Source organism: Leuciscus leuciscus, assembly GCF_965113295.1.
Source record: "Leuciscus leuciscus genome assembly, chromosome: 3".
NCBI lineage: Eukaryota > Metazoa > Chordata > Actinopteri > Cypriniformes > Leuciscidae > Leuciscus > Leuciscus leuciscus.
The window spans coordinates 63,156,909-63,172,914 of NC_138727.1; the positions used below are offsets into that span (position 1 = coordinate 63,156,909).

At 34.5% G+C, this 16,006-nt stretch overlaps 1 protein-coding gene across 1 annotated transcript in view; it reads right to left on the minus strand.

Moving 5' to 3' along the window:
* The window catches only part of LOC309495549 (uncharacterized protein), a 116,513-nt gene that overhangs the window by 63,817 nt on the left and 36,690 nt on the right, over positions 1 to 16,006 (minus strand). Inside the window, exons 3-8 of the mRNA XM_082165330.1 lie at positions 1,969 to 2,129; positions 1,738 to 1,853; positions 1,219 to 1,275; positions 682 to 695; positions 194 to 337; positions 9 to 109 (exon numbers count right to left, since the gene is read on the minus strand). Of these exons, the coding sequence (XP_082021456.1) occupies positions 9 to 109; positions 194 to 337; positions 682 to 695; positions 1,219 to 1,275; positions 1,738 to 1,853; positions 1,969 to 2,129 (593 nt within the window). The remainder of the gene's footprint in view (positions 1 to 8; positions 110 to 193; positions 338 to 681; positions 696 to 1,218; positions 1,276 to 1,737; positions 1,854 to 1,968; positions 2,130 to 16,006) is intronic.

Consider the following 16,006-nt stretch of genomic DNA (forward strand, 5'->3'; position numbering starts at 1 on the left):
CAGCTTACCGAGCCAGATAGTCCCATTTATCCACGTCAATGCCGTTGAGTTTATTCGCCACAATCTCATACAGGAAAGACTTGTCTTTAGTCCTCCCTTTCATTGGCCACTGCAAGATGGAAAATACATCGATCATCTTAAATACTGTATTCTGATTAAAACTGGCTGAAAAAGCACACTAAACACATTTTACCGGAGTTAAGTTTTTGCATCCCTTAATTGATTCCTCGATAAATTTGATGTCTTTATCTAGATTTAGTCCATAGTGTTTCATCTCTTTGTCCAGTCCATTCTTCTTTCTCATGCAGTGAAACATGTCGACAGAGGCTTTCTCGTGCTTCAGAAGATGAACATAAGTGCACATCAAAGTACAATTAAAGTGTACACACATTAACTACATAACCATGCTTAGAAGTCTTTATTCTAATGTTCTTTTTCTTACAAGAGTACCCTGATGAACCATGCAGGGACAATAATAGCCTAATAATGATTTAAAAACAAATTTGCAAATAATATTATAATGTTGCGTATAGTCAATCATAATAGACACAGCCAGTTTTACTCGTTAAGAGATTTATTCATGAGGGAATAATTTGATTTTACAGTATACATGCTATGTAGCTCACAGACTGTGTGTATCAGCATATATTTATAGCTGTACAGGAGAGTTATGATGCTTACCTCCCAAGGGGAATCTGGAAAATGAAAAGAGATTTTAGGTATTATATAAGGCAGGTTTAATAAAGTACTTACGTACACCAACTCATTTAGTGAAGATGGTTTGACTGTCTCAGGAATTAAATTAAATTAATTAACACACACACACACACACACACACACACACACACACACACACACACACACACACACACACACACACACACACACACACACACACAAACTGCTACAATGATTAACTTATTTTTAATTCTTGATAAAAGAATTGTGATTTGTAAATAATTGATTATGTTATTATGACATAATGTGATGTGGTTTTGAATTTCTTATGATGTTAATGTTTTATATGCATAATGAAAAAGTCATTTGAACATAATTTTCTTTCAGTTATATATAGTGTCATGATTCTATATGTATTTGCCTTGCATGTGGTTTAGCAGTAAAGGCTTTTATTTAAACATTCATTGGCTTTAACAAGTATTATTTATTGCTTACATACACAGCTGAAATCACCGAAGTGAAAAAACCTCAGATACTCACCAGGCCGGACTTCAGGAATGAACATGCCATCAAACAAATGAGAGAACGGACCATGGCCTGAAACAACAAAAAAGTAATGAGTTTTAAATTACTTTTAAATGTTACCTTAATAATAATTTAATTATATATATATATATATATATATATGTTTTTTTTGTTGTTTTTTTTCATATGTTGACTATGAGAAATTATGCTTAGTTTTGGTGTGTATTTGCGGTTTATGAAAAACTTTAATGTTGGAAACTTCTCTCAAACAAATAAGAGAACAAACTGAAAAGACATAATGACATTTTTTAAACCACTTTCTAGCTATAACTTCAGGGTGTCCATAGCACTTTACTAGCATGGAAATAATTTCTCATTTAAATACACATTTGTTTCATTTTCTACATGCATAATATAATTACTTTTTTCTGTTTAAAACAACATATAAAGCAATATCAATGAAATACACACCTGTGTGTGCTTGATTTCTTCAAATATTTTCTGATTAAATATGTAAATGTTTGTGCGACTCACCCATGTCATGACACAGAGCCGCGATCTGAACACACAGGAAATCTTGTTTGGTAATGTTGAGTTCAGGCTGATTCTCATGAAGACTTTTGAGAAGACGTCCTGCTAGATACGCCACACTAACACACACACACACACACACACACACACACACTAAAATCACTCTGTTTCAAGGAAAAACAATGCAAAAGTTCAGACTCAAAAAAGAGTAAAAAAAAAAAAAAGAAAGATTACCCAATGGAGTGTTCGAAGCGAGTGTGAGTGGCTCCCGGATACACCAGATATTTTGTTCCCAGTTGTTTGATGTGACGGAGTCTCTGAAACTGAGGAGTGTCGATGATCTTCACCAGCAGGGGGTGCATCTCAATCTGACCATGAATGGGGTCGTTGAAGATCTACAGGGTAGGAAATATTATTATTTGTTTGTTTATATGTATTTATTTCTAATAAAAATAATACTGACCTAAAGAATATGGTCATTGGTCATAAGAAGAGAGCAAACACATCCTCTTGGAATAAAAAAAGCTAAATGTGACATTTATCATGCACTGAAAAAAAAACAATAAGTAAAAATTACTTAATTTTTCTTTGGCAAGTTTTTGCACGAATATTTTTTAAGTAAATTTCACACGCATATTTTTTAAGTAAATTTCACATATAGAATTAAGTAAACTCTACTTAACTAAGTTAAGTGAAAGGAAAAAATAAAATAAGTCATTTTAACTTGGCTAGTAAAAGGTTGAGTAATATCCATTTAGTTGAAGTTCCCTTTGCAATACATTTCACTCAAACAATATAACATTGAATTAAACCACACTTTTAAAGTTTAGAGCTGGTAAGTCTCGCCCCTTCCGCTAACCCCACTGGACCTCTAGGTTGAAAAATCGTCAATGCAAGTGAATGGGAGAAAATAATTATTTTCTGGTCCCGTTTGAATTTTGCCATGAATGTGAACATATGTTGTCTGTGAATTTTTAATATAATTTTTCGTGTGAAGAATGCTACAATTTAACGGGTAGAAGTTTGATACGGTTAGACTTTGTGTGAGAGCACTTTGTGGACTACAACTCTCGACGCGTTTGAAACGTCACCACCACTCGCACACGGACACTAGCTCACGGATCCCGCTAAACATGGCTGTGTCTTTGGTGCACTTCACCGCCTTCTTTCAGGGAGAGGACAAAATCGTTGAGGTTGGCGAAAACCACGGGTAAGTCAACTTTATGGGGTGACGTCACATAGGCGACATGTAGTCTTTCTCGTTATGTCTTTTCCACAACTGCTAGCCGAAGAATCATACCATATACTGTCAAACTTGTAACATGAAAAATTATATAAAAAATTCACAGACAACATTTGTTCACATTCATGGCACAATTCAAACGGGACCAGAAAATAATTATTTTCTCCCATTCACTTGCATTGACGATTTTTCAACCTAGAGGTCCACTTGGGGTTTTACGGATGGGCGGGACTTACCAGCTCTATAAGCTTTACTTAGAAGCATCTACTGTAAGTGAATAATACAATTGATATTGCGTGAGACACAATATCTACATTTCAAAAGTTATGCATCATGTGAACACAGAGCCTCAATACTTGGTAGACAATACACAATGACGGTAACATTTGATGGATCGTTTTTGTTTTTGAATGTGTCATTTTGAGTAGAAAATGAACTCCAAATGTCACAAAATGGCAAGTTAATAATCCTAACAACAAAAGCAATGATGAAACAGTGTAAATACAGCTGGAAAACAGTGAGAAATCAACCTGATTAATTATTCAAGGCCCAGTGCATGATGGGAGCACCAGTATCAGAAAAGTTGAGTAATTTTACTTAAAGGTACAATATATATATATATATATATTTTTTTTTGGCTTTAAAAATAGCAAAAATCACTATATCTATGTTATATATTTTTTTTTTTTAGTTGTGTACTTACATTATCTCGACTGTTTCCAACAACTTTCAAACCAGGAGAAATTTGTAATTTTTTTTTTTTTTTTTTTTTTTAATTCGTGCATTTATTAACTTCTTGTTTCAGGTGTAGAGATGTTACTTTTTTTTTTTTTTTTTGCGTTCCAGTCCAAACATTTTTTTTTATTATTATTTTTTTTTTATTTTTTTTTATTAGCACAACAAATACAAACAAATCAGGTACAATGAAAAATCTTACTACAAACCTACAGTGCATGTCTTAGATAGAAGATACATACATAAAAGAACAGAAGAACATGGGGCAAGATATTTACATTACACATTCAAAATAAAATAAAAGGGCAATTATTCAATAAGAATGTTTATAAAAGAAGCCAGTTTCACTGCATTCTTGTTATTAATCAATAATAAAGACTTATAAAAAAGTTTCAACTCATTCCTCCAATAAGTAATGTTAGGATTTATCTTAAAAAAACGACATTTATGTATGAAATGTTTACTTAACAGAATTACATTGTTAATGCCAAAATCATTATGATCATTGCGAAAAATACCAAATTTTATATCAATAATTGTTAGATTCGCTATCTGAATTCCTTTGGATACAAGCAATTGTATAAGGTCCAGCCAAAACCTTTGTACAACTTCGCACAAACAAAAAAGATGATCCAAATCTTCGGGTTCATTATCACAAAAACTACAGTTTCCTACATCCATTTTAAACCTCTGTTTTAAGAAATCATTAGTTGGATAAATTTTATTCATCATTTTAAACTGCATTTCTTTCATCTTTGGCGGGACAGGAAATTTTAAATATTTACATCTAATCTTTCTTATTGTCTCCTTCCCAAAATCTTTGAGAATATAATCCCTTTTGAGAGAGCTTGTTTGGCAGTTAAGTAAACAGTTTCTTATGAACTTGTTGTTACATTTGTAATTCTGAAAATTAATACCATTAATACAAAGTTGTCTTAGGGTAGGAGTGATTTTTGAGTATATTATATCCTGCTTAATCATAGCTACAAGTGATACTGGGAGAGATTTCACAATCTGTTTAAACTTCTTTTGGGTACATCTGAAATTTGTCACAGAATTCCACATGTTGTAAAACATTTCCTTCCACATCCAAGAAGTGGGCAATAGCCCAGACACCTTTAGAGAACCATTCTGGAATAAAAAGAGATTTTCTATTTACTAAAATATACCTATTATTCCAAATAGGTGTATTGTGTGGTGTGAAATTATGCTTGAATATTAATTTCCAATACAGAAGGACCTGTTGGTGAAAATCTGACAGTTTCATAGGAAGTTTCTTAAAATCAAAATCACATTTTAGAAGAAAATTAATGCCGCCTACTTTTTCAAAAATCCGATTGGGAATATAAGACCACAATGAATTTTGATTTTGAATATAGTTTTTCAACCATCTAATTTTCAACATACCATTCATACAATCAAAATCTATTGCATTACCACCTCCATCCTCGTAAGTTCTAATTAAATCCTGCTTGGCTATATAATGACATTTATTCCGCCATATAAAATTGAAATTTTGTTTGTTGATAGTTTTAACTATTTGGGGTGCTATTGGAAGGGAGTAAGCTGGATATATTAATCTAGATAAACTGTCTAGGTAAATATTCTGCCAAAAATGGAGAGATCTCTTTGTAGCCATCTATTTAGATATGTTTTACAATTATCAACATTGTCTTTTATGTTTCGTTTTTCAGAAATTGTTTTGTCTTTAGTCACCACAATACCCAAGTATTTGACTTCTTTTTTTACCTTTATGTTATATAATGATTGCATGGATTGGTCTTTTAATGGCAATAATTCACATTTATTTAAATTTAACTGAAGTCCAGAGGCTTTTGCGAAAATATTGATAGCTTGTAATGCTATGGGAATTTGGAGCTCATTTTTAAGAAACAAAGTTGTATCATCAGCCAGCTGACTTATAATTATTTGTTTGCCCATCAACTTCAGACCTTCAATCACGCTGTTCTTAATTAAAATAGACAGAATTTCTGCAACCATTATAAACAACAAGGGAGAGCTTCCACATCCTTGCCTTATTCCTCTACAAATATTAAATATTTTACAAGTCCCGTGTCCCAAAGACACACAGCTATTTATATCAGAATAAAGCATATGAATAGTATCTATGAATTTGTCGCCAAAACCAAAATAATGAAGTGTTTCTAAAATAAATTCATGCTCAACAGAGTCAAAGGCCTTATAAAAATCAAGGAAGAGTATAAAACCATCATCATCATCAATTAAATCACTATAGTCTAATAAATCCATAACAAGTCTTATATTATTATGAATGACTCTTCCTTTTATAAAGCCTGACTGTGTCTCACTTATTATGTCTACTATCCCTTTTTTAAGTCTAGATGCAATGGATCCTGAAAATATTTTATAGTCTGTATTTAATAATGTAATCGGTCTTAAATTGTCTAATTGGCGTTTGTCTTTCCCCGGCTTTGGAATCAGAGTAATTACACCCTGTTTCATACTAGTCATCAATTCTTTCCTAACTATACATTCTTTTAATGCTTCAAATAATATGATTCTCAAATCTTCCCAAAAATATTTATAGAAATTAACTGTAAGGCCATCTGAACCCGGGGATTTATTTGAAGCCATTTTCTTAAGAACTGCGTCCAGTTCATCAATTCTAAGTTCAGCGTCACAGATCTTTTTAAAAGATAAATCAATCTGGGGGATTAGTGGACTAAGATTTTGAAAAAGATTGTTACAGTCTAATTTCGAGAACTGAGAAGAATATAATTTAGAATAAAACATGTAGACTTCATTTTCTATGATTTTAGAATCTTTCCTTTCCTCACCATTTACTAAAAGACTAGAGATGCAATTTTTTTGTTGTCGGCTTTTTTCTAGATTGAAAAAATAAGAGGAGTTCTTTTCACCTGATTCAATCCACCTTGCTCTCGATCTCACAAACGCTCCCTGTGCTTTGTCAAGATAATGTTGATCTAACTTGTTCTGCAACTCGACTAGTCTGCTTTTTCCTTCAGAGGTTAAATTGGTGTTGCTACAGCATGCATGTATTTCTTGTAATAATTTGCTTTCCATCTCTTTATTTTTTTTAACTAGTACTTTACTAAATTGAATACTTACTTCTCTAATTCGGAATTTGATGAATTCCCATTTATTACTATGACCAATAATCGCGTCATCATTTTGAATTTCAGAAATTGTTTCTCGTATTTTACTGCAATATTCTTCATTTTGTAATAATTTGGCATTAAACTTCCAAAAGCCTTTCCTATATGTTAATTTATTCGTAGGTTCTAAGATTAGTTCTATGAAACAGTGATCTGATAAAGGTGCATTTGACATAGTTATCTTTGTAACATGGCTCATTATACTATCAGTACCCAACCAATAATCAATCCTAGATTTACAGCTTCCATTTGGTCTAAACCATGAAAAACCTGTTATTCCTGGATATATTATTCTCCAAATGTCACTAACATTATTATCAGCCATAAAGTTATTAATTAGGATATTATATTGAGGTTTTGCAACTCTAGCTGGCCACCTATCAAGCCACTCATTTGGAGTCATGTTCCAATCTCCTCCACATAAAATATAATCTGTAAAATAACGACCTTTAAGCTCAGAAATCACCTTTGTTATATCATCTAGCATTAATTTATTTTGGTTATCATTATTATATCCATATACGTTAATCAACATTAAGAAAGAACCTTCAGTTTTCACCACAGCTATCAACCAATGTCCTTCTGTGTCAGTTCGATGTGTAATAACTTCTCCTGGAAAGTTATTGAAGCAAATCGCTACTCCACCGGATCTTGAAGAGCCATGACTGAACAGGATTTTTCCGCCCCATTGATTCAACCAGAACGATGCATCAGCTTCTGAGGAATGAGTTTCTTGTAAAAAAAAACAATGAGATTTTTGCCCTTTACAAAATAAAAACAATGCTTTCCGTTTAACAAGATCTTTCAAGCCCCTAACATTTAAAGAACCAAACGAGATTTTAACATTAAGCATGAACTAACAAGACAAGGAAAGAAAAGAAAAAGAAAATAATAATGTTATACAATACTTAATATTATGCTACTAGAAAGAAAATGCTACATGTTAGAGCTCTCAAACCGCTCATGAAATCTCCACCTTTAAAGACTTAACTGAAAAGGATTGTAGACCGTTGTCCTCAATACGACGTCCATCAAAGTACACGTATGGAACCCCGGAAAAGGGTCCACTTTCCAGCCCGAAATTATATCATCCTGACAAAGTCAGCCCGAAAGTATATCATCCTGAAGAAGTTTGTAGTCCGTTGTCTTCAACACGACGTCCATCAATGTACGCGTAGGGTCCCCGGAAAAAGGCTCGCTTCCCTGCTTTTCTTGCTTGGTCAACCAACGGCCATAAACGCTCTCGTGCCTCCAAATCCTCTTTGGGTAACATCTCCGCAAAACTGATACCTTCCATCCTGCATATTGGCGACTCTTTGGTTTTCAGCCAGACTTCATCCTTCACATGCCTCAAAGCAAACAAGATAATGACTTGCCTGGTGCGATTATCCTCTCGTTTGCCAAGTCTATGAACAACATCCACCGCGCGCTCCATGTCTGTCGCATATTCTGGGGCAATTTTCTTCAGTATGGGAATGATGGTCGCTCTGAGGTTTTCATCTTTCTTCTCCTTTAGTCCCCTCACTCGAAGACATGGTCTCATGCTGTATCGTTTCTGTTCCATCACTTTCTTCTTCAATTCTTTATTTTCCTCCAGTAAATGACTATTAGCTCTCTCCACTTCCAACACTTTATTTTTAACCTCCTTTAGTTCTTCCGAGTTGAACTGCACAGTCTTGGTTAAACTAACAATCATGGCGGTGTTCTGTCGGTTTTGTTCTTTGATGTCTCCTAACTGCGACTCAATTCCAGTCACACGTTTACCCAACTCCAAGATTGCTTCCAAAATATCATTATTTGAGGCTTGGGGATGACCACTCTCAGTGTTTGGCTTGGCTTTCTTTTCTTTTAAAGTCTTACTTGGAGTTGGCGGCGTCGAGTCCTGTCCGCGTTCCCGCTTTGATTGCAGAGTTACGACGTCCATTGCACAATAGTCATGCTCTCCGTCCTTTGGCTTTTCTGGTAATGTAGGCTTTGACGAGGTCGTCATTTGCAGTATTGCTGGTTTAAGAATCTGCTGAATATTCATCGTTTCAATTTGGGTAGAGAAAATTAGTTAAATCGTGAAAATCTGCGGCCTTGAAGAGAGCTCTCAAAAACGCGACTGCCTACTCCGTCGCCATCTTGGTACCCCCAAATTTGTAATTTAATTCGAAGACACGTCTCGTTTCTTTATTTCCGTTTTGTCGCCGCCAATGCCGTCATATCCGCGTTCTCCCTGGTTTCCGCTCGTACTGCCATAGCAACCAGAGCTATGAGCCAGAGCCCTCTGATAGTAACCAAAGCGACTGACGCGGACAACTGTGTAGTTCACAATGTGTATCTGCACGCTGTTGTTGTTTCGTTCAAACATTATGGACCATGGCAAGCAGACTTTGGATAAAAAAGGAGAACTAAACCGAGAATTAATATCAGCGCGGTGTTTTCGAGATGCCTAGAGCTCCCATGGACACTATATAAACGAGAGCTCCACGTCCGAGACTTCGACCGCTTCTACATGTACTTTATTAAACAGGTGAGCACATTTACATAAAACTAATCAATGTTATATAGTTCAACAATGATAAAATGTTAGAATATGATCTGTATGTTATTCTAATGTTGATCTAGCTTACTGCTAGTCTCATACAGACAAACTAACACACACATTTCAACACATTCAAATGCAGTTTAGTGTGATAGTGTAATGTTAGACCAAGTGAAACAGCGCTGCGTTACCTCACAAGTTTAATCTGTCTAATAAACTGACCTGTGAGTAGTAATTCTGCGTGTAGTTCGGTAGAATGAAATGTCCATATTCCTTTTATATCCGCGGGACTCGCGTCGCGTTTGGAGCTGATAGCTGTCTCTTAGCAATCCCGAACTGCTTCATATCACAGTCATGATAAAAGCATCGATGTATTCACTCATCCATAAACATTATTAGATCGGTCGGCTTGACGTTGATGACAAGATCCATAATTCTTAGCAAATGTTGCATCATCAAACTACGCCTTTGTTATTGTAAGAGGTTAGCGACCCCTAGTGGCGAAACAATTACATATTGTACGTACGTTTATAATGTTGATATTTACGCTTTCATTTCTACACGCTTGAATTGAGTACTAATATAGATTTTTTACTTAGTTTTTTTTTTTTTTATTCTTGCCTGATCTATCTTTTTCATGTAAATTACATAGTTTTTTTTCTGTAGTATTTACTTCACCACAAAATCATTTTTATCAGTGTGGGCGTGTTTGTTATGAGTTTATTTTAATGTTTGAATTAATCGTTAGCCTACTGATTGGAATTACTGTTTAAAATATTTATCTTGAAACATTATGGCTTTCAATTTTAAATAACTACAATATATTATTATTATTATTATTATTATTTATTATTTAAAATAATTTAGGGAAAATATTAATTGTTGCAAAAAAATGATGATTATTTGCATTGGTCATATTGTACGCTATAGTGTTCAAAATTAAAGATAGTACTATAGGCTATCAAATATGTGCATGTGTGATTGATTCAGCCCATATCAATATCACTCCAAGCACGTTCTCCTCTCCTATTGATGCATCTCTTACCTTCATGATGTCCTTTGAAAAGTCTAGGGAGTACTTCTGTATGATGTTTAGCAAATCCTCAGTGATTTTTGTCTTTCTTTTCTCTGCAGAGAGACATTTTGTCTGTTAGAAATACTTTCATAGAAATATTTAGTGTCGGCTTAAAAAAGCAGTAGCCTTAACAATAAGAAGATATTAGTGAGGGTTCACAAGTGATAGTCTTACAATGGCCGAGAAAGGTTTGCATATGTTCATTTCAATAAACTGAGAAAGAATTTAATGCAAATATGTTTTCTTAAGTTTAGTCTAAATCCTGGGATAATTTATTAAAATGTATAAAATATTACTGTGGCTCTTTTCCTTCCATCATAAATGAGTTTGTCTCAGAGCGTCAGACGAAACACAATAAACGCTGTAATGTTCTCTTGCGTTCGGATACTGGTGTTTGGGAACACAATCGTGTGAGACGCTTCTGGAGGGAATTAAACCAAATCATTCAACAGACTTTGACTCCGGCGTTTCAGAAACACCAAATCAACATTAGAGATGCTGTGATGCCATTGGTCCACTGGTTACTCCACTTATCCAATCACAGCTGACACTGAGGCAAAGTAACTTGAGTTTGTTTTTTATTCGATATCCATCGTAATTTAAGCGCAATTGCACATTAAAAAAATCTGGCTCAATTAAGTGCATACTCTTTTTATGTGTATTTTTTAAATATATGTGAATCTTGGTGTTCCCATTCAGTGTTGAAGTCAATGGTGCGCCAAAACTGTTTGGTCACAAACATTCTTTAAAATATCTTTCTTTGTGTTGAGCAGAACAAAGAAATGTATACAGGTTTGGAACAACTTGAGGGTGAATAAATGATGACAGAATTTTCATTACTGGGTGAAATATCACTTTAACTATAGGGGATAATGGGATAATGGGACAAAAAAGGTTACTAGAAAAATTGGGTTATACAGATTGTGAATTGAAAACTTACAATACATATTTATAATTTAACCCTTTATTACATTCTTATGTTTTGCTAAAATGTAACTTAAAAAAAAAAAACGGTCTACATTTCATCAAGTTAAAACATTACCTTCATGAACGTAAACTATCCCTTTAACTAAAGTAAAATGGCACAAAAAAGGTTACTAGCCCCTATTTTTGGTCTTTAAACTGGGTTATACAGATTGTGAATTGAAAACTTACTATACATATTTAGAATTTAATAGGTAACCCTTTATTACATTCTAATGTTTTGCTAAAATGTAATTTGCAAATAAAAAAACACGTGTAAATTTCATCAAGTGAAAACATTACCTTCATGTTTCTTGTAAATCCTTTTTACATCACAAAGAATGTCCTCAACATCTGTTGTATTTTCAGACATTCTCACGTTCTCTCAATGACTTGTTGATTTCTTTGTTGAAGAAAAAGAGGATGATGATAATGAGCATCTGTAGAACTGCGTAGAGATTTTATAGAGTCACAGACTCAACCCACTACATTACAGCATGCTATCAGGAAGCTTCTTGTCAGTAAAATGTGAGGGTGTGTCATAAAGTTTTGATCATGAGTTTTAGATATTTGAGTAAAGGTGAAGAACCCGTCTTTGACACACTGGGCAATGTAATTAAGCATGGGGCTCACCTTTGTTTTCAATGAAAAAAAAAAATATGCAGGGTTATTCTTCATAAACTTTTGCAACAGAGACCATAATGTGAATTCATAATGTTGTGATCAGAATATTTCCCAGACTTGCTGGTTGGTATTCAGTATTCAGGACATTGATGAGGGAATCATTTTAAGAGCTAAATCTCAAACACTCAAACCCTAATACAAATCCCACAATGTACAGGAAAAAACATCAACGTATAACACTGCAGAGAACAGCGACCTGATTAGTGCTATTAAAAAAATATATAAAGGGCAAGAAAGAAATATTAACAAGCTTAGGGTTTTAACATGCAAAAGTGGATTTTTTAATAGGATCAACCACAATTATCTTATTTGCTGGTCTAGATTCCCTAGAGTTGCAAGGGCCTGGTATTTGCACAAAATCATGCACATGTGTCGATGAGGACGGCAATGAAGACCTGTAGAAATGTGGAAATTTCCCACTAGACTAGATTATCATGTATCAGCCCAATCCTCATGCTGATTCTGCCTGCACTCATAGTTACAGATACAACACTAGACTAGGTTATAGTTACAGATACAACACTAGACTAGGTTATAGTTACAGATACAACACTAGGTTATAGTTACAGATACAACACTATAGGTTATTGTTACAGATACAACACTAGACTAGGTTATAGTTACAGATAAAACACTATAGGTTATTGTTACAGATACAACAGGGACACACATCACTGTACATAATAATGTGTTGTCTCTTGCCATATGAATTTAAAGCTGCAGTCCGCAGTTTTTCCTCTTTGTCACCATCTCTCTTCAAAATCTGCAATTGCAGTTATTCGCGGAATTATCAATTATACGTGCGTTGTGCCTTGGCATGGCACAGTGCAGATGAATGTGCGGCTGGCAATCACCGCGCTGGTGGTGTGGATACTGTCATTCGCAATCACAGATTCTACTTTTTGGAAGTATGACCAACATAAGAATTTTCACCCGAAAATGTCGTCTGAACAAGTAAGTAACATCCACTTTTGTTCTGACCAACTATTTTCAACATTTTCAATATAATCAAAAATATTTTTTAAAAGTTGTTCTGATCAAAAGACTTTGAAAAGTATTATATTTTTTCTTTAATATCAGAACAACTTTTAAGAAATCATTTGGATTATATTGAAAAATCTGGATCTTATTCTGTAGAATCACTGTGATGCTGTAATGACCAATATACATTTAAGTCCGAGATTCTGCTCTAAATGAGTTCAGTGATTCAGGTCAAATGATGATTATGTTAAAATATAACCAACACCACCTGTTCACCTTTTCTCTTTGTTCATCTGGCTGTTATAACTCAGATACAACAGTCAAACAAAATCTAAAGTTAAACATGTAAAGGTCAACTGCCCAACTAAATCAAACACTGATCTCCATAATGGTGACTAAAATTTGATTTTTTTTTTTTTCTCCTTTGGTGATTCTGCTTGTTAACATCAGGTGTCTTCAATAATGCTCAATCATCACTCAATCAATCACTAAATGATCTCATTAACTTTAACACTCTTGAGTCTGGAGCCAAATAAACTCCCAGGAGAGTTCATTTAACACTGGAATTTTTGCTGAGGAGAACTTTTACTTTCTGAACCTCGACTTTCCACCTCTGCTAACCAGACTGACTTTATTTCTGTCAGACGTCTAAAAAAGTTTTTATTGAGAATTAACAAGTGTTTAACTCTAATGTGTTTCATTTTAAGTCACTATAACAGTGATTAGTGTTTCCATTAGTTGGGCTCTTAAAGGGGTCATATAATGGTACATGCACTTTTACAAGTTGATTGTACTGAAATGTTTGTTGGCAGTGCCTGTACACAACCATCATAAAATGATAAAAATCCATCCAGTGTTTTTTTATTTTTTTTTTATCTTCTTATATGTTTTCCCCCATCTCAAATCAAGATGTCACAAAATCAATGCCCCTCCCACGATTGTTGATTGACAGCAGCGTTTCAACACAGACCTGCCCTCGCTCGTGAGCGAGCTGTCAATCATAGTTTGCGCGGACCGGCGCGGTCATTGTTGATACGCTGGAGCACTGTCTATGAGCAGAATGGCGTAAGCGATTGTGGTGTTCTGTTCTTGGGTGTAATAAGGAACACAGCATCATGTTGATGTTCCTAAATCCGAACCGCTGAAGACACAGTGGCTGAGTTTGATTTCGAAGGGAATATTCCCCACGATCAACAGCAATGCTCTCATGTTTGCGTGAATCATTTCACACACCAGACTGCTTTACAAACGAGGGTCAGTATAAAGCTGGTTTTGCTAAGAAGCTGCTCCTGAAAAAAGGATCGGTACAAACTATTCGTGTTCCTGCTGCACCTCCAGAAGAAGAAGTGAGTGTAACGTTTTATTAACCTTTATATTAATCTTTGCAAATCGCTAGCACGCTTCACGATGAATGCAGCTGTTTACACTCAGGGTACATTACAGCATGTTTTCTATGTACGACGTTCTCAATATAATTCATAATCCCACGTTTATAATGAACAATGCGTTATGGTTATTGTGTTATTGTGTTACAAACGGTGTACGCACAGAACAGAGGGGCGGGGTGAGCAAAGCTCATTATCATTTTAAGACACATGCACTTAAACGGCGTGCTGAAAACAGCTGTTTTTGACCAGGTAAAATGAGTGTTTTCTTACAATACTAATGAGAATTTTTAATTAAAGTATATTACAAACTTTTAATTTAGACCCTAAAGAATCATATTAGCTTGTATAAAAATGGCATTATATGACCTCTTTAACTCTTATTATATATTTTGTTTAATTTTGGCTGCTGTGACAGTGTGTTTGTCGAACACATTTGCAGCTACAAAGAAAGCTAAAGTGAAATGAGATCAGATGATGATGATTACCTGTTGATGGTTTTATAATCATCATGAAATAGATTCAAAAGACACCAGTGAATCAGTCTAACAATTGTGTTGCACCATTAATATATCCACATCACAAACCCTGTGTAACTGCAGCATGAGATCCAGCAATATTACAAGAATCAGTTAGAAGATTTTAACAAGCATGAGCTCAAAAAACTTAACCTACACTGACACACACAGATATCAACAATCAAACAGGAGTGAGCCACCCAAGGGCCGTCATTCCTCGCTGTATGTGGTGTGGTAGATTTTTCCTAAACCTATTTCAGGCCTGACCTAAGTCTACAATCAACGTCCCCTAACGTCTACAGTCGACGTTTAGTATATCTGGGTCTCGTCAACAATCGATGTCCCTGAACATCTACAGTCGACGTTTACTATATATGGGCCTCGTCTACAATCGACTTCCCCTATCTCTCACTTGTTCTCCTAACTATCTTGCTGCGCAGCATTAATGCCAGACAGACTTCAGCAAATGTCCTTTAAATGCTTTAATCACGGCCGGGAGATCTCAGGGCAGTTCTCCAGAGAATCTCACCCAAAAAGAAGAATATATCAGGTTTTATAGGATAACCTGTTAAGCTGCAACGCCACTTTTGAAAAAATCCCCAGAAATGACATACCCAAACTGAAACAAATCATGAACCCTTTGCACTAAAAGCACAAGTATGATCTCATTTGAAAGCTGACACCTGGTAGTTTATTGTAAATGTAGAATTAATTATTGTCATAATGAAAAAAACATTTTTTAAATAGCTTCAAAGTTTTGTAAAGTTATTAGAAATTTATTTTTATTAAACATATTCATGAAAATAAAATTGAAGTTGGCCCTGGAGCAATCTAGAAATGCACTGCAGCTAAAGCCATATGTGTGACCATGTTATATTTAAAATCTGAAAATGATAAGTCTAAAACTCTGTATTTGGTTAAATGTTTTTCAAGATCATGTCAAATTACTTTATTTTGATTAGACTCTAAAAATGCTACTGATTTTTTATAGTTACAGATAAAA